This window comes from Macaca nemestrina, chromosome 8 (assembly GCF_043159975.1).
Source record: "Macaca nemestrina isolate mMacNem1 chromosome 8, mMacNem.hap1, whole genome shotgun sequence".
In the NCBI taxonomy this organism is placed as follows: Eukaryota; Metazoa; Chordata; class Mammalia; order Primates; family Cercopithecidae; genus Macaca; species Macaca nemestrina.
The window spans coordinates 36,105,697-36,122,808 of record NC_092132.1 but is presented as its reverse complement, the minus strand read 5'-3'; the positions used below and the strand labels follow the sequence as shown (position 1 = coordinate 36,122,808).

Here is a 17,112-nt window from a genome sequence, read left to right as displayed (position 1 = left end):
AGGCCTTGCATGGACCAACAGTATGGACTCCCTTTCACCCAGGCTAAACAACCTACAGCTATTGCTGAATAACTGAATTGCCAGCAGCAGAGACCAACACTGAGCTCTCAATAGGGTACCACTCCTCAAAAAGTCCACCCAGCTTCTCAGTGACAAGTTGATTACAGCACTTCCCTTCTCCCATGGAAAGAGCAGAGATTGATTGTAACTGGAACTGACACTCCAATTGCGGGCTTTGCTTCCTCTTTCCGCAGTTCTCTGTCAGCACCATCTTCTGAGAGCTTATAGAACCTGATATACTGCCATAGAATTCTATAAAATATTGCCTCAGAACAAGAAATGTATTTTATAGTGAAAATTTTGTGATACTGGGCACAAGACCAGGAAATCTGGCTTAGTAGAATGATGGGACAGCCTGTTAAAGCTGTGGCCAAGATGCCAACTTGGGGAAAAACATCCTGTTGGGTGGGATGGTATCCTCCACAACATGCATTGAACCAGTGACAGACATATGCTGTTGTTTTGTAATAGACAGATGCATAGAGCTGGAAATAAAGGGTTGCTTCCCTTCACTGTCACTTCCTGTTATCCAGAAATTGAATTTGTGCTTTCTGCCTTTGCAGCTTTACATTCTGCTGGATTTGTGGTCTTAGTTTCCAGGTAGAGAATGCTCCCATCATGGGTCACAATATGGATTCCACTGAACTGAAACTACCACCATTGCCTACTCAGTTTGAATTCATCAAACCTATTTGGTATATGACCAGAGCTAATCAGTTCTAATTATCATAAAGAAATAGGGTTGCTTTAACTTAATTGTAGTTAAGGAGGAGTAGGTCTGGAATTCAGGGTATTCATAGGGATATTTCTTGGCTTCATGTCCAGTGATTTCTGAGAACAGCCAATTGCAGCAACCACCACCTTACAAGGGCAAGGCAATTAGGGGCTCCTATTTCTCCAGGATGAACATTAGTGTCACCCCATTAGCTACAGTGCTGGCTGCAGGTAAGGGAAATCTACAATGGCTGATAGTAAGGGGACATGGTGAAAATTAATTATAGTTTTAGAAGTAGTTATATAGTAGTATAGCCTGTAGCTTGTCCCTCTAACCTTAACACAAGCTTGTCCCTCTTGTATTAAATCTTAGCAGAGATCTCAGCTGGCCACCTCTAACACTCTTGTATTAAATCTTAGCAGAGATCTCAGCTGGCTACCTCTAACACTCTTGTGTTAAATCTTAGTAGAGCTCTCAGCTGGCTACCTCTAACACTCTTGTATTAAATCTTAGTAGAGCTCTCAGCTGGCTACCATCTCAAAGACTTGGTGATGGATTGTGCTTCATATGTAGGCCATGAGTAGCTATGTGTGATATAGTGGATAGACTGAATCAGATGCCTTTTATACTCAGCTTTACATCCTCTCTTTCTTAACTCTAATTCTAGTTAGAGCTGTGGCAAATAGTTCCTTATGTACTTTGACTCAACTTATGCTTCCAGCTTCTTGTCTGAGTTCTAACACCATGTCTTTGTCAGTTATTCAAGGACTTGCCTAATGCAGTAACTCCAGACTTTGGAACTCATATACATATACCTATGTGCAGTGTGAAAGTGCCAAAAAAGTTATTTCCCCCAGAGAGAAGCCTCTACCAATGGGGACCAGATTTGATGAAGAAATGCTTCTTGCCATCGATTTTTTGATTTGGAAAGACATGCCATATGTTCCTTAGAAATTCCCAGCAACATTGAGCCCCAGTTGTCCTCAGCGGTGCCCAGCTTTTCTTTCCTCACATTTTGCTCTCTCTCATACCTAATAGCTCATTGCCCAAATAAATTATGTGCTGGCAAATCCTCACCTCAGATTTTGCTCTGTAGAAACTTAAAACAAAGACCTCATCCTTTATAAAATAGTGTTCTCCTCCTCTACTCTTTTTAGTCCTTTTAGCCTGCCCTTCTCATGGTACTTATCACCCCCAGATATAGAATCTGGTGCTATGTAGGCTCACGGTAGGCTCTCTGTAACCTCGGGCCTGTCATCCACAAATCGAACCAACTGTGAATGGGAAGTACAGTATTCACCAGATGTGGAATCTGGATGCTTGTCCTGCAGAGCTGACTACAGCACTTGAACATTTGTGAATTTTGTTATCCAAGGGGATGCTGGAACAAATCCCCATGAATGCTAAGAGATGACTCTATCTATCCTCCAGCAATACGTTTATGAGTAAATGAAATAAAGGCTAAATTTTGTGCTTCGAAAGAAGATTACAATCATAAGGATAAATATGAAATAGGTTCACTGCTTGCTTCAGTACTGTTTATGAAATCATTTACTGTATGATTTGATATCAGGTGACAACTGTTAGGTCTCTGAAGATAGAATACCAATAGTAATAATTAAATCTTCTTACTTTTCCAGGTTTTTCTCAAGCAAACCAGTTTAACTATGGAGTTGATAATGCTGAGTTGGGAAACAGTGTGCAATTAGTTTCTTCTTTCCAGTCAATTACTTGTGATGTAGAAAAAGACGCAAGTCATTCAACTCAAATTTCATGCTATACTAGGTCTGTTTTAAAGTATCTTTAATAAAATCGTTTTCATCATATCAGAAGTTATAGTTATGAATATTAGTATTATAATAGTTTTATTACCCTGGCTATTATAAGTCATATTTTTCTGATGATAGGTTATTATTTTTCATTTTGTGATGTTTAGACTATTTTATGCCTTTATTATATTCAATTATAATTGGCATGATAAAAACATATTCTATATCTTTTCCCATGTTATTAGCGCTACTACCTTGTTGTCAAGCTTTTTTAGCAGATAAATGACTACTATTTAATTGTAGTGATGTGCCTTAAAATACCAAAATTATGCTTTTTCTGTTGCATTTGATTAATTTTGTTCAAAATATTCACATAGTCATTAAGATTAAAGATAATCATTTTGTATTGTGACATTTCAAGTGACATTTTCAAGTTCTTTACTATCAGCCCAAATTAATGTATGTTATTAGCAACTTAGGAAAAATCACTTAAAATTGCAACTTTCAATATTGACCTTAGAAACAGATAGCACATATTCTAGAGGATTTCGTTTATGTTAGGTTTGATGACTGTTCTTCACCAGGAAAAGCTTACTTAGGGGAAGCTTGATTAACTAGTACTTTTTAAGAAGCAAAGCATGGAATAACTGATTATACCAAGGTGATATGTTACTATTTTAAATGTTTATTATTGAATTTGTTGTTATTACATTTGTTGTCCTTTATAATACCACCAACGTGCATAGTCAGAATAGGCATTTGCCTGAAGTTCATGAGGTTAGAGTTTGCAATGAAGAGTTCAAGATGGAGATAATTTTTCCATAATATAGAATGGAACTTTACTAGATATCAGTTATGATGTTGGACACTTTCTGTCAAAAATGGCACGCAGTCTGGGGCAGTATTTTTCATTAATACTGTACACTAAATAAGAGAGGTATTGCATGTCTCATATATTCTTCATTTTCCTTATAGAGCAATGCCAGAAGATTCCTACGCTGTTAGAGTCAGTGTGGACGGGGTTCCTGTTACAGAAAATAACACCTGCAAAGGTCACATCAACAGCTGGGCATGTACCTTCAACGTATGTAGGAATCTTCTCTTCAATTTATATAGTTGATCTTGCTTTCCTTCTTGCAAAGCTGAATTTTTACTTTATAGTTTTACAGATTATCTATTTCCACATTTAAAAATACGTTAGCATGTAACAAAGGATAATTTCTCTCAATTTAAATTGTCTTCCATAGTAATTGAATGTCTGCTATTTCTGACTTATTTCCCCTTTTACTTTTATTATTAAATTAAACTTTCATACATCCAACATGTTTTCTTGTTCATATTTTCCCCTTTATCTCTACTTCTACTCTTAGTGTGATTCTCCCATTTCCTATTTTCATCGAAGTAACTACCTTTCCTTTCTACATAATTTCTAATGTAATGAGATAAAATGTACCTGCACACGGTGTAAGAGCCTCTCAAAATTTAACTGCCCTAAATAGAAGTAGTAGCAGTAATACATTCTCTTCTAAGCATTATCCCATATATTTTTAATAAATTATATTAGTTTTAAGTTGTCAATTACTGAGTACTACAATGTTCTAATATAAGATGAAATACTGAAGAAAACAATAATAACATCTGTCTTCAAGAAGCTTCTCTGATTCCAAAATACATTGCCAAATATGATTCCCAGATATCTCTGGCTTTCTTCTCTATCCCCAGACGTGGAACTGTGGTTTGTTTTCTGGTATGTCACACCTAAATGGCTTTAAAGCAACCTAAATTCAGCATATCTCAAACTGCAGTTTTGTATTCCTCCTTAAATCTACTTTTTCTCTGATTATTTCTCACTATCTCAAGCTAGAAACCTGTTACCATTCTTGGTTTTTCCCTCCCTTCTCTTTCAGCCCCATAGCTATTAAGAAGCAAAACCATGATGCTCCTATCCTCTAAATTAACTCTTAGGTTCATCTTATTTTTATCTTCTTTGCTATAAGACAGTTACATTAAGAATATTGTTGAAATTTAATAATGTAAGAAATTATTTCACAAAACTAGAAGCAAAACAGAGATAAGTTTGCATATTGACATTATTCTTTTTATAGGCAAAAAGTTTTAGGACCCCAACAATAAGAAGCATCACACCTTTATCTGGAACGCCAGGTCTGTTATATGACATCTGAAATAACTTTTGGTTTCATGGTAAACAATGTGTTTATTTTTCAGTATGTAAAATTAGTATAATACCTGCAATTTTTAAATAGCATTTTTTTTTCATTATAAAAATAACTATCTGCCAGGCGCAGTGGCTCATGCCTGCAATCTCAGCATTTGGGGAGGCCAAAATGCAAGAATTCCTTGAGCCCAAGAGTTTGAGACTAGCCTGGGCAACATCATGAGACTCCTGTCTCTAAAAAATAAAAACAAATACATAAATTAGACAGGCTTGGTGGCATGCACCTTTAGTCCCAGCTACTTGGGAGGCTGAGGCGAGAGGATCACTTGAGCCCAGGAGTGTGAGGCTGCAGTGAGACATGATTGAGCTTACATGACAGAGCAAGACCCTATCTGAAAAAAAAAAAAAAAAAAAGCAAGAACTACCAATTTTTGTTTGTTTGTTTTTTGTTTTGTTTTTGTTGTTTTTTATTTTTATTATTTATTTATTTATTTATTTTTATTATTACACTTTAAGTTCTAGGGTACATGTGCATAACATGCAGGTTTGTTACATATGTATACTTGTGCCCTGTTGGTGTGCTGCACCCATCAACTCATCAGCACCCATCAACTTGTCCTTTACATCAGGTATAACTCCCAATGCAATCCCTCCCCCCTCCCCACTCCCCATAATAGGCCCCGGTGTGTGATGTTCCCCTTCCCGAGTCCAAGTGATCTCATTGTTCAGTTCCCACCTATGAATAAGAACGTGCAGTGTTTGGTTTTCTGTTCTTGTGATAGTTTGCTGAGAATGATGGTTTCCAGCTGCATCCATGTCCCTACAAAGGACACAAACTCATCCCTTTTTATGGCTGCATAGTATTCCATGGTATATATGTGCCACATTTTCTTAATCCAGTCTGTCACTGATGGACATTTAGGTTGATTCCAAGTCTTTGCTATTGTGAATAGTGCCGCAATAAACATACGTGTGCATGTGTCTTTATAGCAACATGATTTATAATCCTTTGGGTTTATACCCAGTAATGGGATGGCTGGGTCATATGGTACTTCTAGTTCTAGATCCTTGAGGAATTGCCATACCATTTTCTATAATGGTCGAACTAGTTTACAATCCCACCAACAGTGTAAAAGCTTTCCTATTTCTCCACATCCTCTCCAGCACCTGTTGTTTCCTGACTTTTTAATGATTGCCATTCTAACTGGTGTGAGATGGTATCTCATTATGGTTTTGATTTGCATTTCTCTGATGACGAGCATTTTTTCATGTGTCTTTTGGCTGTATGCATGTCTTCTTTTGAGAAATGTCTGTTCATATCCCTTGCCCACTTTTTGATGGGGTTGTTTGTTTTTTTCTTGTAAATTTGTTTGAGTTCTTTGTAGGTTCTGGATATTAGCCCTTTGTCAGATGAGTAGATTGCAAAAATTTTCTCCCATTCTGTAGGTTGCCTGTTCACTCTGATGGTAGTTTCTTTTGCTGTGCAGAAGCTCTTTAGTTTAATGAGATCCCATTTGTCAATTTTGACTTTTGTTGCCATTGCTTTTGGTGTTTTAGACATGAAGTCCTTGCCCATGCTTATGTCCTGAATGGTGTTACCTAGGTTTTCTTCTAGGGTTTTTATGGTATTTGGTCTAACATTTAAGTCTCTAATCCATCTTGAATTAATTTTCATATAAGGAGTAAGAAAAGGATCCAGTTTCAGCTTTCTACTTATGGCTAGCCAATTTTCCCAGCACCATTTATTAAATAGGGAATCTTTTCCCCATTTCTTGTTTTTCTCAGGTTTGTCAAAGATCAGATGGCTGTAGATGTGTGGTATTATTTCTGAGGACTCTGTTCTGTTCCATTGGTCTATATCTCTGTTTTGGTACCAGTACCATGCTGTTTTGGTTACTGTAACCTTGTAGTATAGTTTGAAGTCAGGTAGCGTGATGCCTCCAGCTTTGTTCTTTTGACTTAGGATTGTCTTGGCAATGCGGGGTCTTTTTTGGTTCCATATGAACTTTAAAGCAGTTTTTTCCAATTCTGTGAAGAAAGTCATTGGTAGCTTGATGGGGATGGCATTGAATCTATAAATTACCTTGGGCAGTATGGCCATTTTCACGATATTCATTCTTCCTATCCATGAGCATGGTATGTTCTTCCATTTGTTTGTGTCCTCTTTTATTTCACTGAGCAGTGGTTTGTAGTTCTCCTCGAAGAGGTCCTTTACATCCCTTGTCAGTTGGATTCCTAGGTATTTGATTCTCTTTGAAGCAATTGTGAATGGAAGTTCATTCCTGATTTGGCTCTCTGTTTGTCTGTTACTGGTGTATAAGAATGCTTGTGATTTTTGCACATTAATTTTGTATCCTGAGACTTTGCTGAAGTTGCTTATCAGCTTAAGGAGATTTTGGGCTGAGACGGTGGGGTTTTCTAAATATACAATCATATCTTCTGCAAATAGGGACAATTTGACTTCTTCTTTTCCTAACTGAATACCCTTTATTTCTTTCTCTTGCCTGATTGCCCTAGCCAGAACTTCCAACACTATGTTGAATAGGAGTGGTGAGACAGGGCATCCCTGTCTTGTGCCAGTTTTCAAAAGAAATGCTTCCAATTTTTGCCCATTCAGTATGATATTGGTTGTGGGTTTGTCATAAATAGCTCTTATTATTTTGAGATACATTCCATCAATACCAAATTTATTGAGTGTTTTTAGCATGAAGGGCTGTTGAATTTTGTCAAAGGCCTTTTCTGCATCTATTGAGATAATCATGTGGTTTTTGTCTTTGGTTCTGTTTATATGCTGGATTACATTTATTAATTTGCATATGTTGAACCAGCCTTGCATCCCAGGGATGAAGCCCACTTGATCATGGTGGATAGGTTTTTTGATGTGCTACTGGATTCGGTTTGCCAGTATTTTATTGAGGATTTTTGCATCGATGTTCATCAGGGATATTGGTCTAAAATTCTCTTTTTTTGTGGTGACTCTGCCAGGCTTTGGTATCAGGATGATGTTGGCCTCATAAAATGAGTTAGGGAGGAGTCCCTCTTTTTCTATTAATTGGAATAGTTTCAGAAGGAATGGTATCAGCTCCTCCTTGTACCTCTGGTAGAATTCAGCTGTGTATCCATCTGGTCCTGGACTGGTTTTGGTTGGTAGGCTATTTATTATTGCCTCAATTTCAGAGCCTACTATTGGTCTATTCAGGCTTCGTCTTCCTGGTTTAGTCTTGGGAGAGTGTAAGTGTCCAGGAAATTATCCATTTCTTCTAGATTTTCTAGTTTATTTGTGTAGAGGTGTTTATAGTATTCTCTAATGATAGTTTGTATTTCTGTGGGGTCGGTGGTGATATCCCCTTTATCATTTTTTGTTGCATCTATTAGATTCTTCTCTCTTTTCTTCTTTATTAGTCCTGCTAGCAATCTATTTTCAATGGCTATGTCTTCATCTACTGTAATGTATTTATCCACGCCCGCTTACCCACCACTTGTACATTCAACTTGTTTCCAGGGTTATAATTACTATATTATTCAAGTTTATAACCCCAATGGCAATAACAGAGAATGTGTAACCTTGACAATTCTAGGTACTATTTTTTGAAGAATTTATATACAGTAGGTTTAATTTTTTTCCAGTTCTTTGATTTATGTAATTAAACTTATTTTTTCCCTATTGACCATTTGTATTCCTTCTTTTATACATTAACTGTTTATCTCTTTGGCTTAATTTAAAGTTATTCACCATTTTTCTTATTAAGTTACATGTATTCTTTATATTTTAATGATATTAACCATTTATATGTTATATGTAAGAAATATATTTTGAATTTATCATTTACTTTTAAAATGTATTAATGATTTTTCTGTCATCCAGACAAATTTTGATTTTTATTATCACATCTATGGATCTTAATCTTTATTATTTTTTCTTCATTTTTAAGTGATGGGAGATCCTACTATCCAAACTATATAAATATTATATAAATTTTCACCTATTTTTCAAGAATTGTTATGGTTTTATTTTTTATATTTCATTTTTATTTCATCTAAGATTTCTCTTACTTTTCAGTACAGAGATCCTTTTTATTTTCTCAAATAATCACCCATTGACCCAAGCAGTACTTACAGAATATCATCCTGTCTTCTATGCTATACTTCTCTAATCTATAAATATTTATAGATACTCATTCATGTTTTATTGTGTTTGTAGAACTTTCAGAACAATGCTAAACAATAGTGGCAAACATGGGGTATAAGTGTCTGGGTCCTGGTTTTATTGGGAAAATCTCTTATGTTTTCTTATTAAGTGTGTGGATAGATGTTCTTACACAGAACCTTTTTGGGGTTTTTGTTTGTTTTCAGGTACACTAATAACAATCCAAGGCAGAATCTTCACTGACGTCTATGGAAGTAATATTGCACTAAGCTCAAATGGGAAAAATGTTAGGATTTTGAGGTAATCTTGATTTGGAAATACACTCTTATAAATGAGATATAATATTCCAGAAATAATGGGCCAATGATATTAAATCCCATTACAATGTGGTAGAACTAACCAGTGTGTTTTCAGCCATATTATAGAAAGTAAAACAGACTGTTGGAAGATTCATTGACAAGAAAGCAATGGTCGATATGTCTTTCTTTATTGGTCTGATGTAATTTCTTATTGTTTTGTGATGGATTTATTAATAGAAGAAACTCACAGACAAGTCCAACAGTAATTGAATTATAGTCATACAAATTTATTACTAGAGGCCTTTATTACTTAATCTAACTGCCTCATTTTGTGTATAAAAACACCTGAGGCCTAGAGGTCACATAGCTTAGTCAGGGTCAGGAGTAGAACACTAGTAGAACACAAGTCTCGTAACACAGTATTTGACACTTTTTCTACTGCTTCATGATACACAGGCAAGTGCTGAAACCAAATATTGTCAATAACTCATTAACAGGCCAAGCTTTGAATCCTGTTTTTTCCATTTGCCAACTGTGAACTAGACAGTAACTTTGGCTAGTTAGCTAATGTCAAAAAAAAAATTGTCCATATTTTGGACTGAAAACTAGCATTGTCACTAGAGTTTCTTCCTGTAGCATAGATGGTATTATTTCCATCCTGCCTTTAAAGACTGAAAGCCCTATTTATTTCCTATAGAAAAAAAGTATAGACTCACAATTATGGCTTTCAAGATTTTATGTTTATCGAATTCATGCATAAAACAGGTAAACGGATAAGTTAAACAATTCAGATAGCAACTCAACAATTAGAGAATTTTTTGAATGCTATAAAGGTGAGGTATACACACACACACACAAATATGTAATTTTGTAAAACAAGCAATTTAAAAGATTTTAATAAGTGAAATAAAGATTTATCTGGCATTGTATAGAACAGAACCTTTAATTAAATCACATTTGTATGCATCTATAATTTCTGAAAATGTTCATACTAATTCCTTATATGTAATAAAAGAACTTCCAAGTAGAGATATTTAACATTTTATATATACTGATTAGTAGAAGTAAAAATTTTGTCTGCTTCTCATAGCTGAGTGTTATGAATGGTTTTTATTCTAATTCTTAGACAGGGTTTTCTAAGTCATCCTTTCCCATAATAAGGCCAGGAAATAGAAAGTTTAACTTTCAAAAAGAGTTTCCTTTTTTCCTCCACTGAAACTGGAATTTATTTCTGCTTAATATAAGGGTTTGGATGGAAATTATTCCACGAAATCACAGAATTGCAGTGAGAGGGGACCTTAGAGGTCAGGCTACCTTATCCTTACACTCTGGAAATCCTGAGCTATTATATGTAAATTCAGATTTTTTTTTCACACATCTATTAATGTGTGGGCAAGAAAGTCTTGGAGCTGAATTTATCTCATTTCTACCATGTTAATTATGATACCAGGGCTCCCGAGGCAATTTATTATGCCTGGATTCTGTTAGTAGGGAGGGAGTTGAGAGCAATAGGCTGTGTTCTGGACAGGAATTCAGGAGACCTGCTTCTCACAAATCTTGTTCATTCAACTAAATCTCCAAATTCAGACCAGGTAGAAATTATAGAGGACATGCAAATGGAAAGAGGGATTAGTGCTTACTAAGGAGCTTTTGTTCTAAAAAATCAGGTAAAAAGAATTCTAAAAAATATGTATTTAAGACCAAATAGGGTGGTTTTCCTCTAGGTACACATACCCAGACCACTGTGTGGATTACCAACTGTGGTTAAAAACACTGACTGCAGCCAAACTGAGTTTGAATCCCTGCTCTACCCCTCATTGTCTGCGGGCTTGGGCAAGCTGCTTAAGCTTTCTGTTTCAGTTTTTTCATGTGCAAAATTGAAGGATAATAGTAACTAACTCATAAGATGTTTGTAAGGATTAAACGTCGTAGGAACCTATTCCAAGTGTTAGCTGCTAAATTTATTATTTAGCTAGAATGAGGCAGGAGATTAGAAGGAGAATTTAAATCCATGAATATGTGTAATGGGTACAACAATTCAGTTTACCTGCTTATACAATCCTAATGTAATAATCAAATGAATGGACTTATGCATAAAAGTATATTAAAAAATTCAAAATTTTCTGCAAACAAAAGTCCTTATTTTTTATAGTTCAAGTTTGTATCTGGCCTTTTTTTGAGTCTGGGATTTGCTGTCACAAAAGCTGATGGTTTATTCTGGTGTTGCAAAGAATCCAATACCAGTCAGTCACCTGCCAGCCTCCAACAGCATCAGGTACTATCAGCCCCAAAGTAATAGGTCAGACCCGATCACCTGGGGAAATACAGAGGCAGATGCTTTCCCTGCAGCTGAACTCTGGCTGTGCTCAGCTTCTTATTTTCATTCATGTGTCACTGATGCTGTTACACATCCTCTTTCTCCTGTTAACTTTGTGATGGCTGTGCTGTTTACCTTAATTCCTATAGTATAAAACCTACTACAAAATTCTTTTTATTTGAGATGATTTAACTTCAGATGGATGAGTTTATTATCTGTTTCTATGTTGTCTTTTCTTGTAGTACTTAACACCTCTAACACATTAAATATGTTATGATTATAATGTTTTAGTTGTCTTTCCCAGTTAAAATGTCAGTTCCACGAGGGTAACAAAGGGATCTTTGTTTCGTTCACTGATGTGTCCCAGTACCTACAGCAGGGACTGCCACATAATAGAGGTTCAGTAGATGTTTTATTGAGTGAATGAGTGGTGGATAATAATAAGTGATTGAGAAAAAAAAATTAAGGGAGTCAGTGAGGTTGATGGGAGGAGCGCATTTTTGAAACAATTTGTTAAACATAACTTGATCTTTTCTAATAAAAATATTTGTACAGAGTTTACATTGGAGGAATGCCCTGTGAACTTCTCATACCACAATCTGATAATTTGTAAGTATTTCAAATTATTTTCTTTATAAAAACAAATAGCAGATATAAGCAAACTGAATTTAAATAGTAATAGCTACCAATACTGCATAGCTAAATGCTTTATAATACAGTATAAATTATAATATCCCAAAACAAATTAGCAATCATTTTTACAGTTAGGTGCTACCTTATATCCTACTCAGTCTCCAAGATAGTATAATATGAACTATTTAGATTTTTATGAGAAAACATGTTTTGAGCAATATCTTTATCAAGGAATTATTTCATTTGGCAGTATCTCAAACTCTTTTAAAGGAATATTAAAGGGCATAGCCAAAATTATAAAATATTTTTTGTTATATAAAATTTTATTCAAACATCTCCAATGAAGTCTAGGAAATGATTTTATTTTACAGAAATTTTGGTTGTTGCAACAATTTCTGTCCTGATTCATATTCTGAAATTAATGAGTTGTTTTTAAGAGAAATACAATATTCTAAAATTTTAGTGTCAATATAAACTTTGACATTAACGTTTTTTATTAGGTATGGTCTAAAACTGGATCATCCAAATGGAGATATGGGTTCCATGGTTTGTAAGACGACTGGAACTTTTATTGGCAAGTGTTGGTCATCTTTCTTCATAATGCTTACAGATGCCTTATTCTATTTCCCTGTTTTGTATTCTCCTAGATATCCCTCCTCTGCCTTTTGCATCAGTTTTTTTTTTTAAGTATTTTCTCTTTTCCTTGGCTTCTTTTCACTTTCATGCCAGCATGTATGAATTAGTCTTTTCTTATGGTTTATATATAAGGTAAACTTCTTCAGGTTTCTTTTTTTCTTCTTTTTCCCTTCAGCATTCCATGTCTAATTTGGCTGTTTTGCCTGTTGCCTTAATTTTGCTCTGTTCTTTTCTTCTTGACCTACGTCCTCCAGACACATAGATTGTGTGTGTGTGTGTGTGTGTGTGTGTGTGTGTGTGTGTGTGTGTTACAGAGTCTCGCTCTGTTGCCCAGTCTGGGGTGCAGTGCTGCAATCTCAGCTCACTGCAACCTCTGCCTCCCGTCTTCAAGCAATTATTGTGCCTCAACCTCCCTAGTGGCAGGGATTACAGGCATGCAACACCATGCGTGGCTAATTTTTGTATTCTTAGTAGAGATGGGGTTTCGTCATGTTGGCCAGGCTGGTCTCAAACTCCTGATTTCAGGTGATCCTCCCGCCTCAGCCTCCCAAAGTGCTGGGATTACAGGGGTGAGCCAATGCACCTGGCCTTCTTTTAAATCTTGAATGGGCTTCCCTCCCTTCTGTCTCAGGCCCTTTGCAATCTTCCTATCCTAAACATTTCAGATAAAATGTCATGTTCTCAAAAAGGCCTAGGTCATCACCTGTCTTACATTCTCAAAGCTCATTCTACTTTTTTTTTTTAACAGCCTTATCACAATTTTTAGTTCTCTGTGTCATTGCTCTTGGCTAACTGTTCCCTCCACTAGACATTGTGTTCTGTTAGAAGAAGGACAAGCTGTGTGCTCACCCTACATCTGCTCTCTCAGCCTCTAGTACAGTGTCTGAACAATTAAATAGCTGTTAAATAAATAAAAGAAATTTCAGGGCAATATGGTTACATATCTGTTCTTTTATTATTCTTCATTCATGATCATATTTTGCTAGGTGTTTCTAGTTATAACTTCAAGACACCTCATTGTGTATATTTTTATATAGTGGCTGCTTTAAGACAGTTCAATTTTTATTTCTTTGATGATGAATAGAAAATTGGATAAGTACAATTTTGATTTTGTACTTTTTCTCTGCTTTTAAATCAGCTTTGTAATATAGAGTTATTGTTCTTCTGTGATTGGGAATTTGATGGTGTATTTTCATTAATTCCAGGTCATCACAATGTCAGTTTCATCTTAGATAACGATTATGGAAGGTAGGCTATTTTGTAAATAATAATTTTTATAATTTATTCAACTGGGTAAATAAGATAAAATGTATATTTACTTTGTGCCATAGATGCAGAGGTTTAAAAACTTAACTACTTTATTTCCCCAAATTAATAGTTAAAGAGTCTGTGATTTCTTTTCTCTCATAATTTAGGCTTCATACATAACCTTTCTGTTGTAGGGAAATCTAGCATTAACTAAAATAACATAAAAATCTTCACTTGTGTTATAGAAAAGTATTATTTTATGTACTGCAGCTTTTCTGATTTAACTGTAACTTTTTAAATAACTAAAGCAATTAAATTCAAATTTAAACTAATGGGAGAATAAATAAAACCTCATGGTTAATATTACCTGATAAAGATTTTCTTTGAAGTTATCAAGACATAAGGAGTTATGAAAGATGGTAGTTATATCTTTCAATTGTGCATCTTAACAGCAATATTAGTAACTCATATTTATGACTTTTAATAAAACTAGAACTCATTTCCAGATGTTCTACATTCTAATTTCAGTAAGAAAGATCATCATACTTTTATAGAAATATCAGAGTATGCAAATCTCAATGCATGTTGAAACCCCATATTATAGATAATAATAGTGAACATTTAGCAGCAGGCATGGTGTTAAGCACTTTACATACATTATCGAGTTTAATCCTCCTAAAGAAGCTCCCAAGGATAAATTAAGTGTTATCATCCACCCTATGTTATCCACTGGGAAAGTGAGACTTAGAAATATTAAATAATTTGCCTAGGGATATTCAGCTAGTAGGAAGCAGCATTAGTGTGCAAACTCATGCCATCTAACTCTAGGACCTGAGCATTTTATTCCAGTGCTTTGCCATGACTGATGGAGTGATTCAGCAACCAGTACTATATTTCATCACTACTTACGATACTGATCCAGGATTCCATACCATAGCAGGATTTCCCTACTCTTGGGAGCATTTGCAAATGTGTGGAGAATCCCCTGACTGTCACAGTAACTGGGTATGTTAATGGCCTTTAGTGGGCAGTATCATGATGTGCCAAACCCAAATCAATTGTTCTGCCCAAAATGTCACAGTGTTTCCTATTGAGAAAGTGAGTTGACAGAAATCCAAATAAATTGCATTAACACTCAATCCTAATATAGCTATAGTAGATCAATAATAGGAAAGATCTGTTAATTTATTTTTTGTCTCTGAACAATGATCAGAGGTCTGAAAAAATGGCAATATTACAATCAAAGTAGATATTATTCCTGGCAGCACTCACAGACTACAAGTGAAGGATGAGATTTTGTCCCTTCATGTATGGAACTGCAATTGGTTAGTGAACTCAAGTGCACTAGCATTGTATTTAGAGACCATCTACTTCTAGACATCTAGAGGCAATAGGTGTCATTATAACAAAATGATGCCTGACTGGACACTTTATTATAGACCAATATAGGCTAGACCAAAACTAAGAGTAAATCAGAGTGGAAGATATATAAACAATGCTATAATACAACTTTGTGATTTACATGGGACACATGACAGGGTCCCATAACTTAACAATTATTCTCTTCAGGGATGACCTACTTATATACGACTTGATAAGACAGGGCAACAGGATTTTGTTGAACATATTAGAAAACCATATTAGGGACAATAATTATTGAGTTTTAAATGATTTTTTGAACTATACATGATTTTTAAAAATGCTCTTAGTAGCAACCTTCCCAAGGTGAAAGAAAAATGAATTCTTAGTTCTGAGTCTGTATGAAAAGCATTAATTGCCAAATCCATCATATGTCTCTCAGAGAAATAATTATCCAAAAATAGAAGATTTGAGTGATCAACGTTGAATGTGATTGATAAGTACTCATAAATCAATATGCTGCATTAACATGCCCAGAAACTTTCAATTTAGAAATGCCAGCAAATTCACATATAATAGAAGCAAAAATACTGCATTAAATTGTTGATTCTATGGACTCAATTTATAATTCCACCCCCTACCCAATTTTAAAGCCAATGCCTGTTCCTTTGTACAAATGCCTTAGAATTGAGGAAATTTGTGTTTCTGTATAAAATATTCTTATGAATTTAAGATAACTGTTAGAAATATGACATTTATGATTTTAAAGCCTAGTTTTAAGATTACATGGTATTTTTTGAATGTTAAATCATTCATTAACTTATAAAGCTGATATTTCACAAATTTCATGAGCATTGTTGAATATCAAATGAACCAATTAAAGGCCTTTCTGTGGTGTCTATTCTGTATTTCTTTTAATAGCCAACCTTCTCTTCTCTATTACCCCAAGTTCAAACAACAGCTGTTCCAAACTGATAAGGTTCAGACGACGCTGCCTTAATTGAGAAATGCCTAGTCATTATCAATGAATTAGTGAAAACAACCTCAGTGTCATCCAAAATAAATTACATTCAAATTTTATTTCAGGAGGCAATTTCCCCACTAACTTAAGAAGCAGAGTTAATTTTTGAGATGCAGGATCTGACCAGATGCAATATCGTTGGAGCTAGCAAGGTTTCAGATCTTTGGGAAATCAGCCAAAAGGCTTCTGACATAAAAATATGAAATCTAGCATGAACTTCTTAAGTAGCTAATCTAGCATAAAATATTTCCAGAGACTCTTTAGTCTTGCAAATAAACATGGTAATGCCTGGGTTAGATTTGTAGGAGTGTTAATTATTGGTCTCAATGACAAGATTTACATTATTCTTTTAGATTCTAATTCAGTATAACTATGATGAATAAGATATGAGTCTTAATATTTGAATTTCTTAACTTTTCTAATGGAGAATGTCTTGAACATAATTAAAGTAACAGCATTTAATTTCCAGAATTATTTTCCTTCTTAATTCTTTAGGTTTATAGAAGTATAAGTGCGTATCTATGAATAATAGGCACTGTGTTTATTAAGGACAGTTTTAACCCGGTCAATTATTGCTAATTTGCTGTCATCCACTTGCAGTGTCACACAGATTAGTGGGCGGAGGAGGAGTACTGTGTAATACACAGGTGAGGAGGAGCCACAGCTCTGGACTCAAACTGCCTGGGTCCAGTTCTGTGTCTGCCACTTACTTACTGTGTGATCTTAAGTTAA

The 17,112-nt window shown here is 35.0% G+C and overlaps 1 protein-coding gene across 3 annotated transcripts in view; it reads left to right on the top strand.

Moving 5' to 3' along the window:
* Nucleotides 1–17,112, top strand: part of LOC105475972 (PKHD1 like 1) — a 166,509-nt gene that overhangs the window by 10,336 nt on the left and 139,061 nt on the right. The window contains exons 3-9 of one of the 3 annotated variants that reach the window (XM_011731513.2): nt 2,416–2,560; nt 3,520–3,628; nt 4,650–4,707; nt 9,074–9,167; nt 12,039–12,092; nt 12,617–12,690; nt 13,958–14,000. In XM_011731513.2, the coding sequence (XP_011729815.2) occupies nt 2,416–2,560; nt 3,520–3,628; nt 4,650–4,707; nt 9,074–9,167; nt 12,039–12,092; nt 12,617–12,690; nt 13,958–14,000 (577 nt within the window). Of the gene's footprint in view, nt 1–2,415; nt 2,561–3,519; nt 3,629–4,649; nt 4,708–9,073; nt 9,168–12,038; nt 12,093–12,616; nt 12,691–13,957; nt 14,001–16,980; nt 17,028–17,112 lie in introns of those variants that run through there. The other 2 variants (XM_071067900.1, XM_071067901.1) reach the window with 2 other exon arrangements.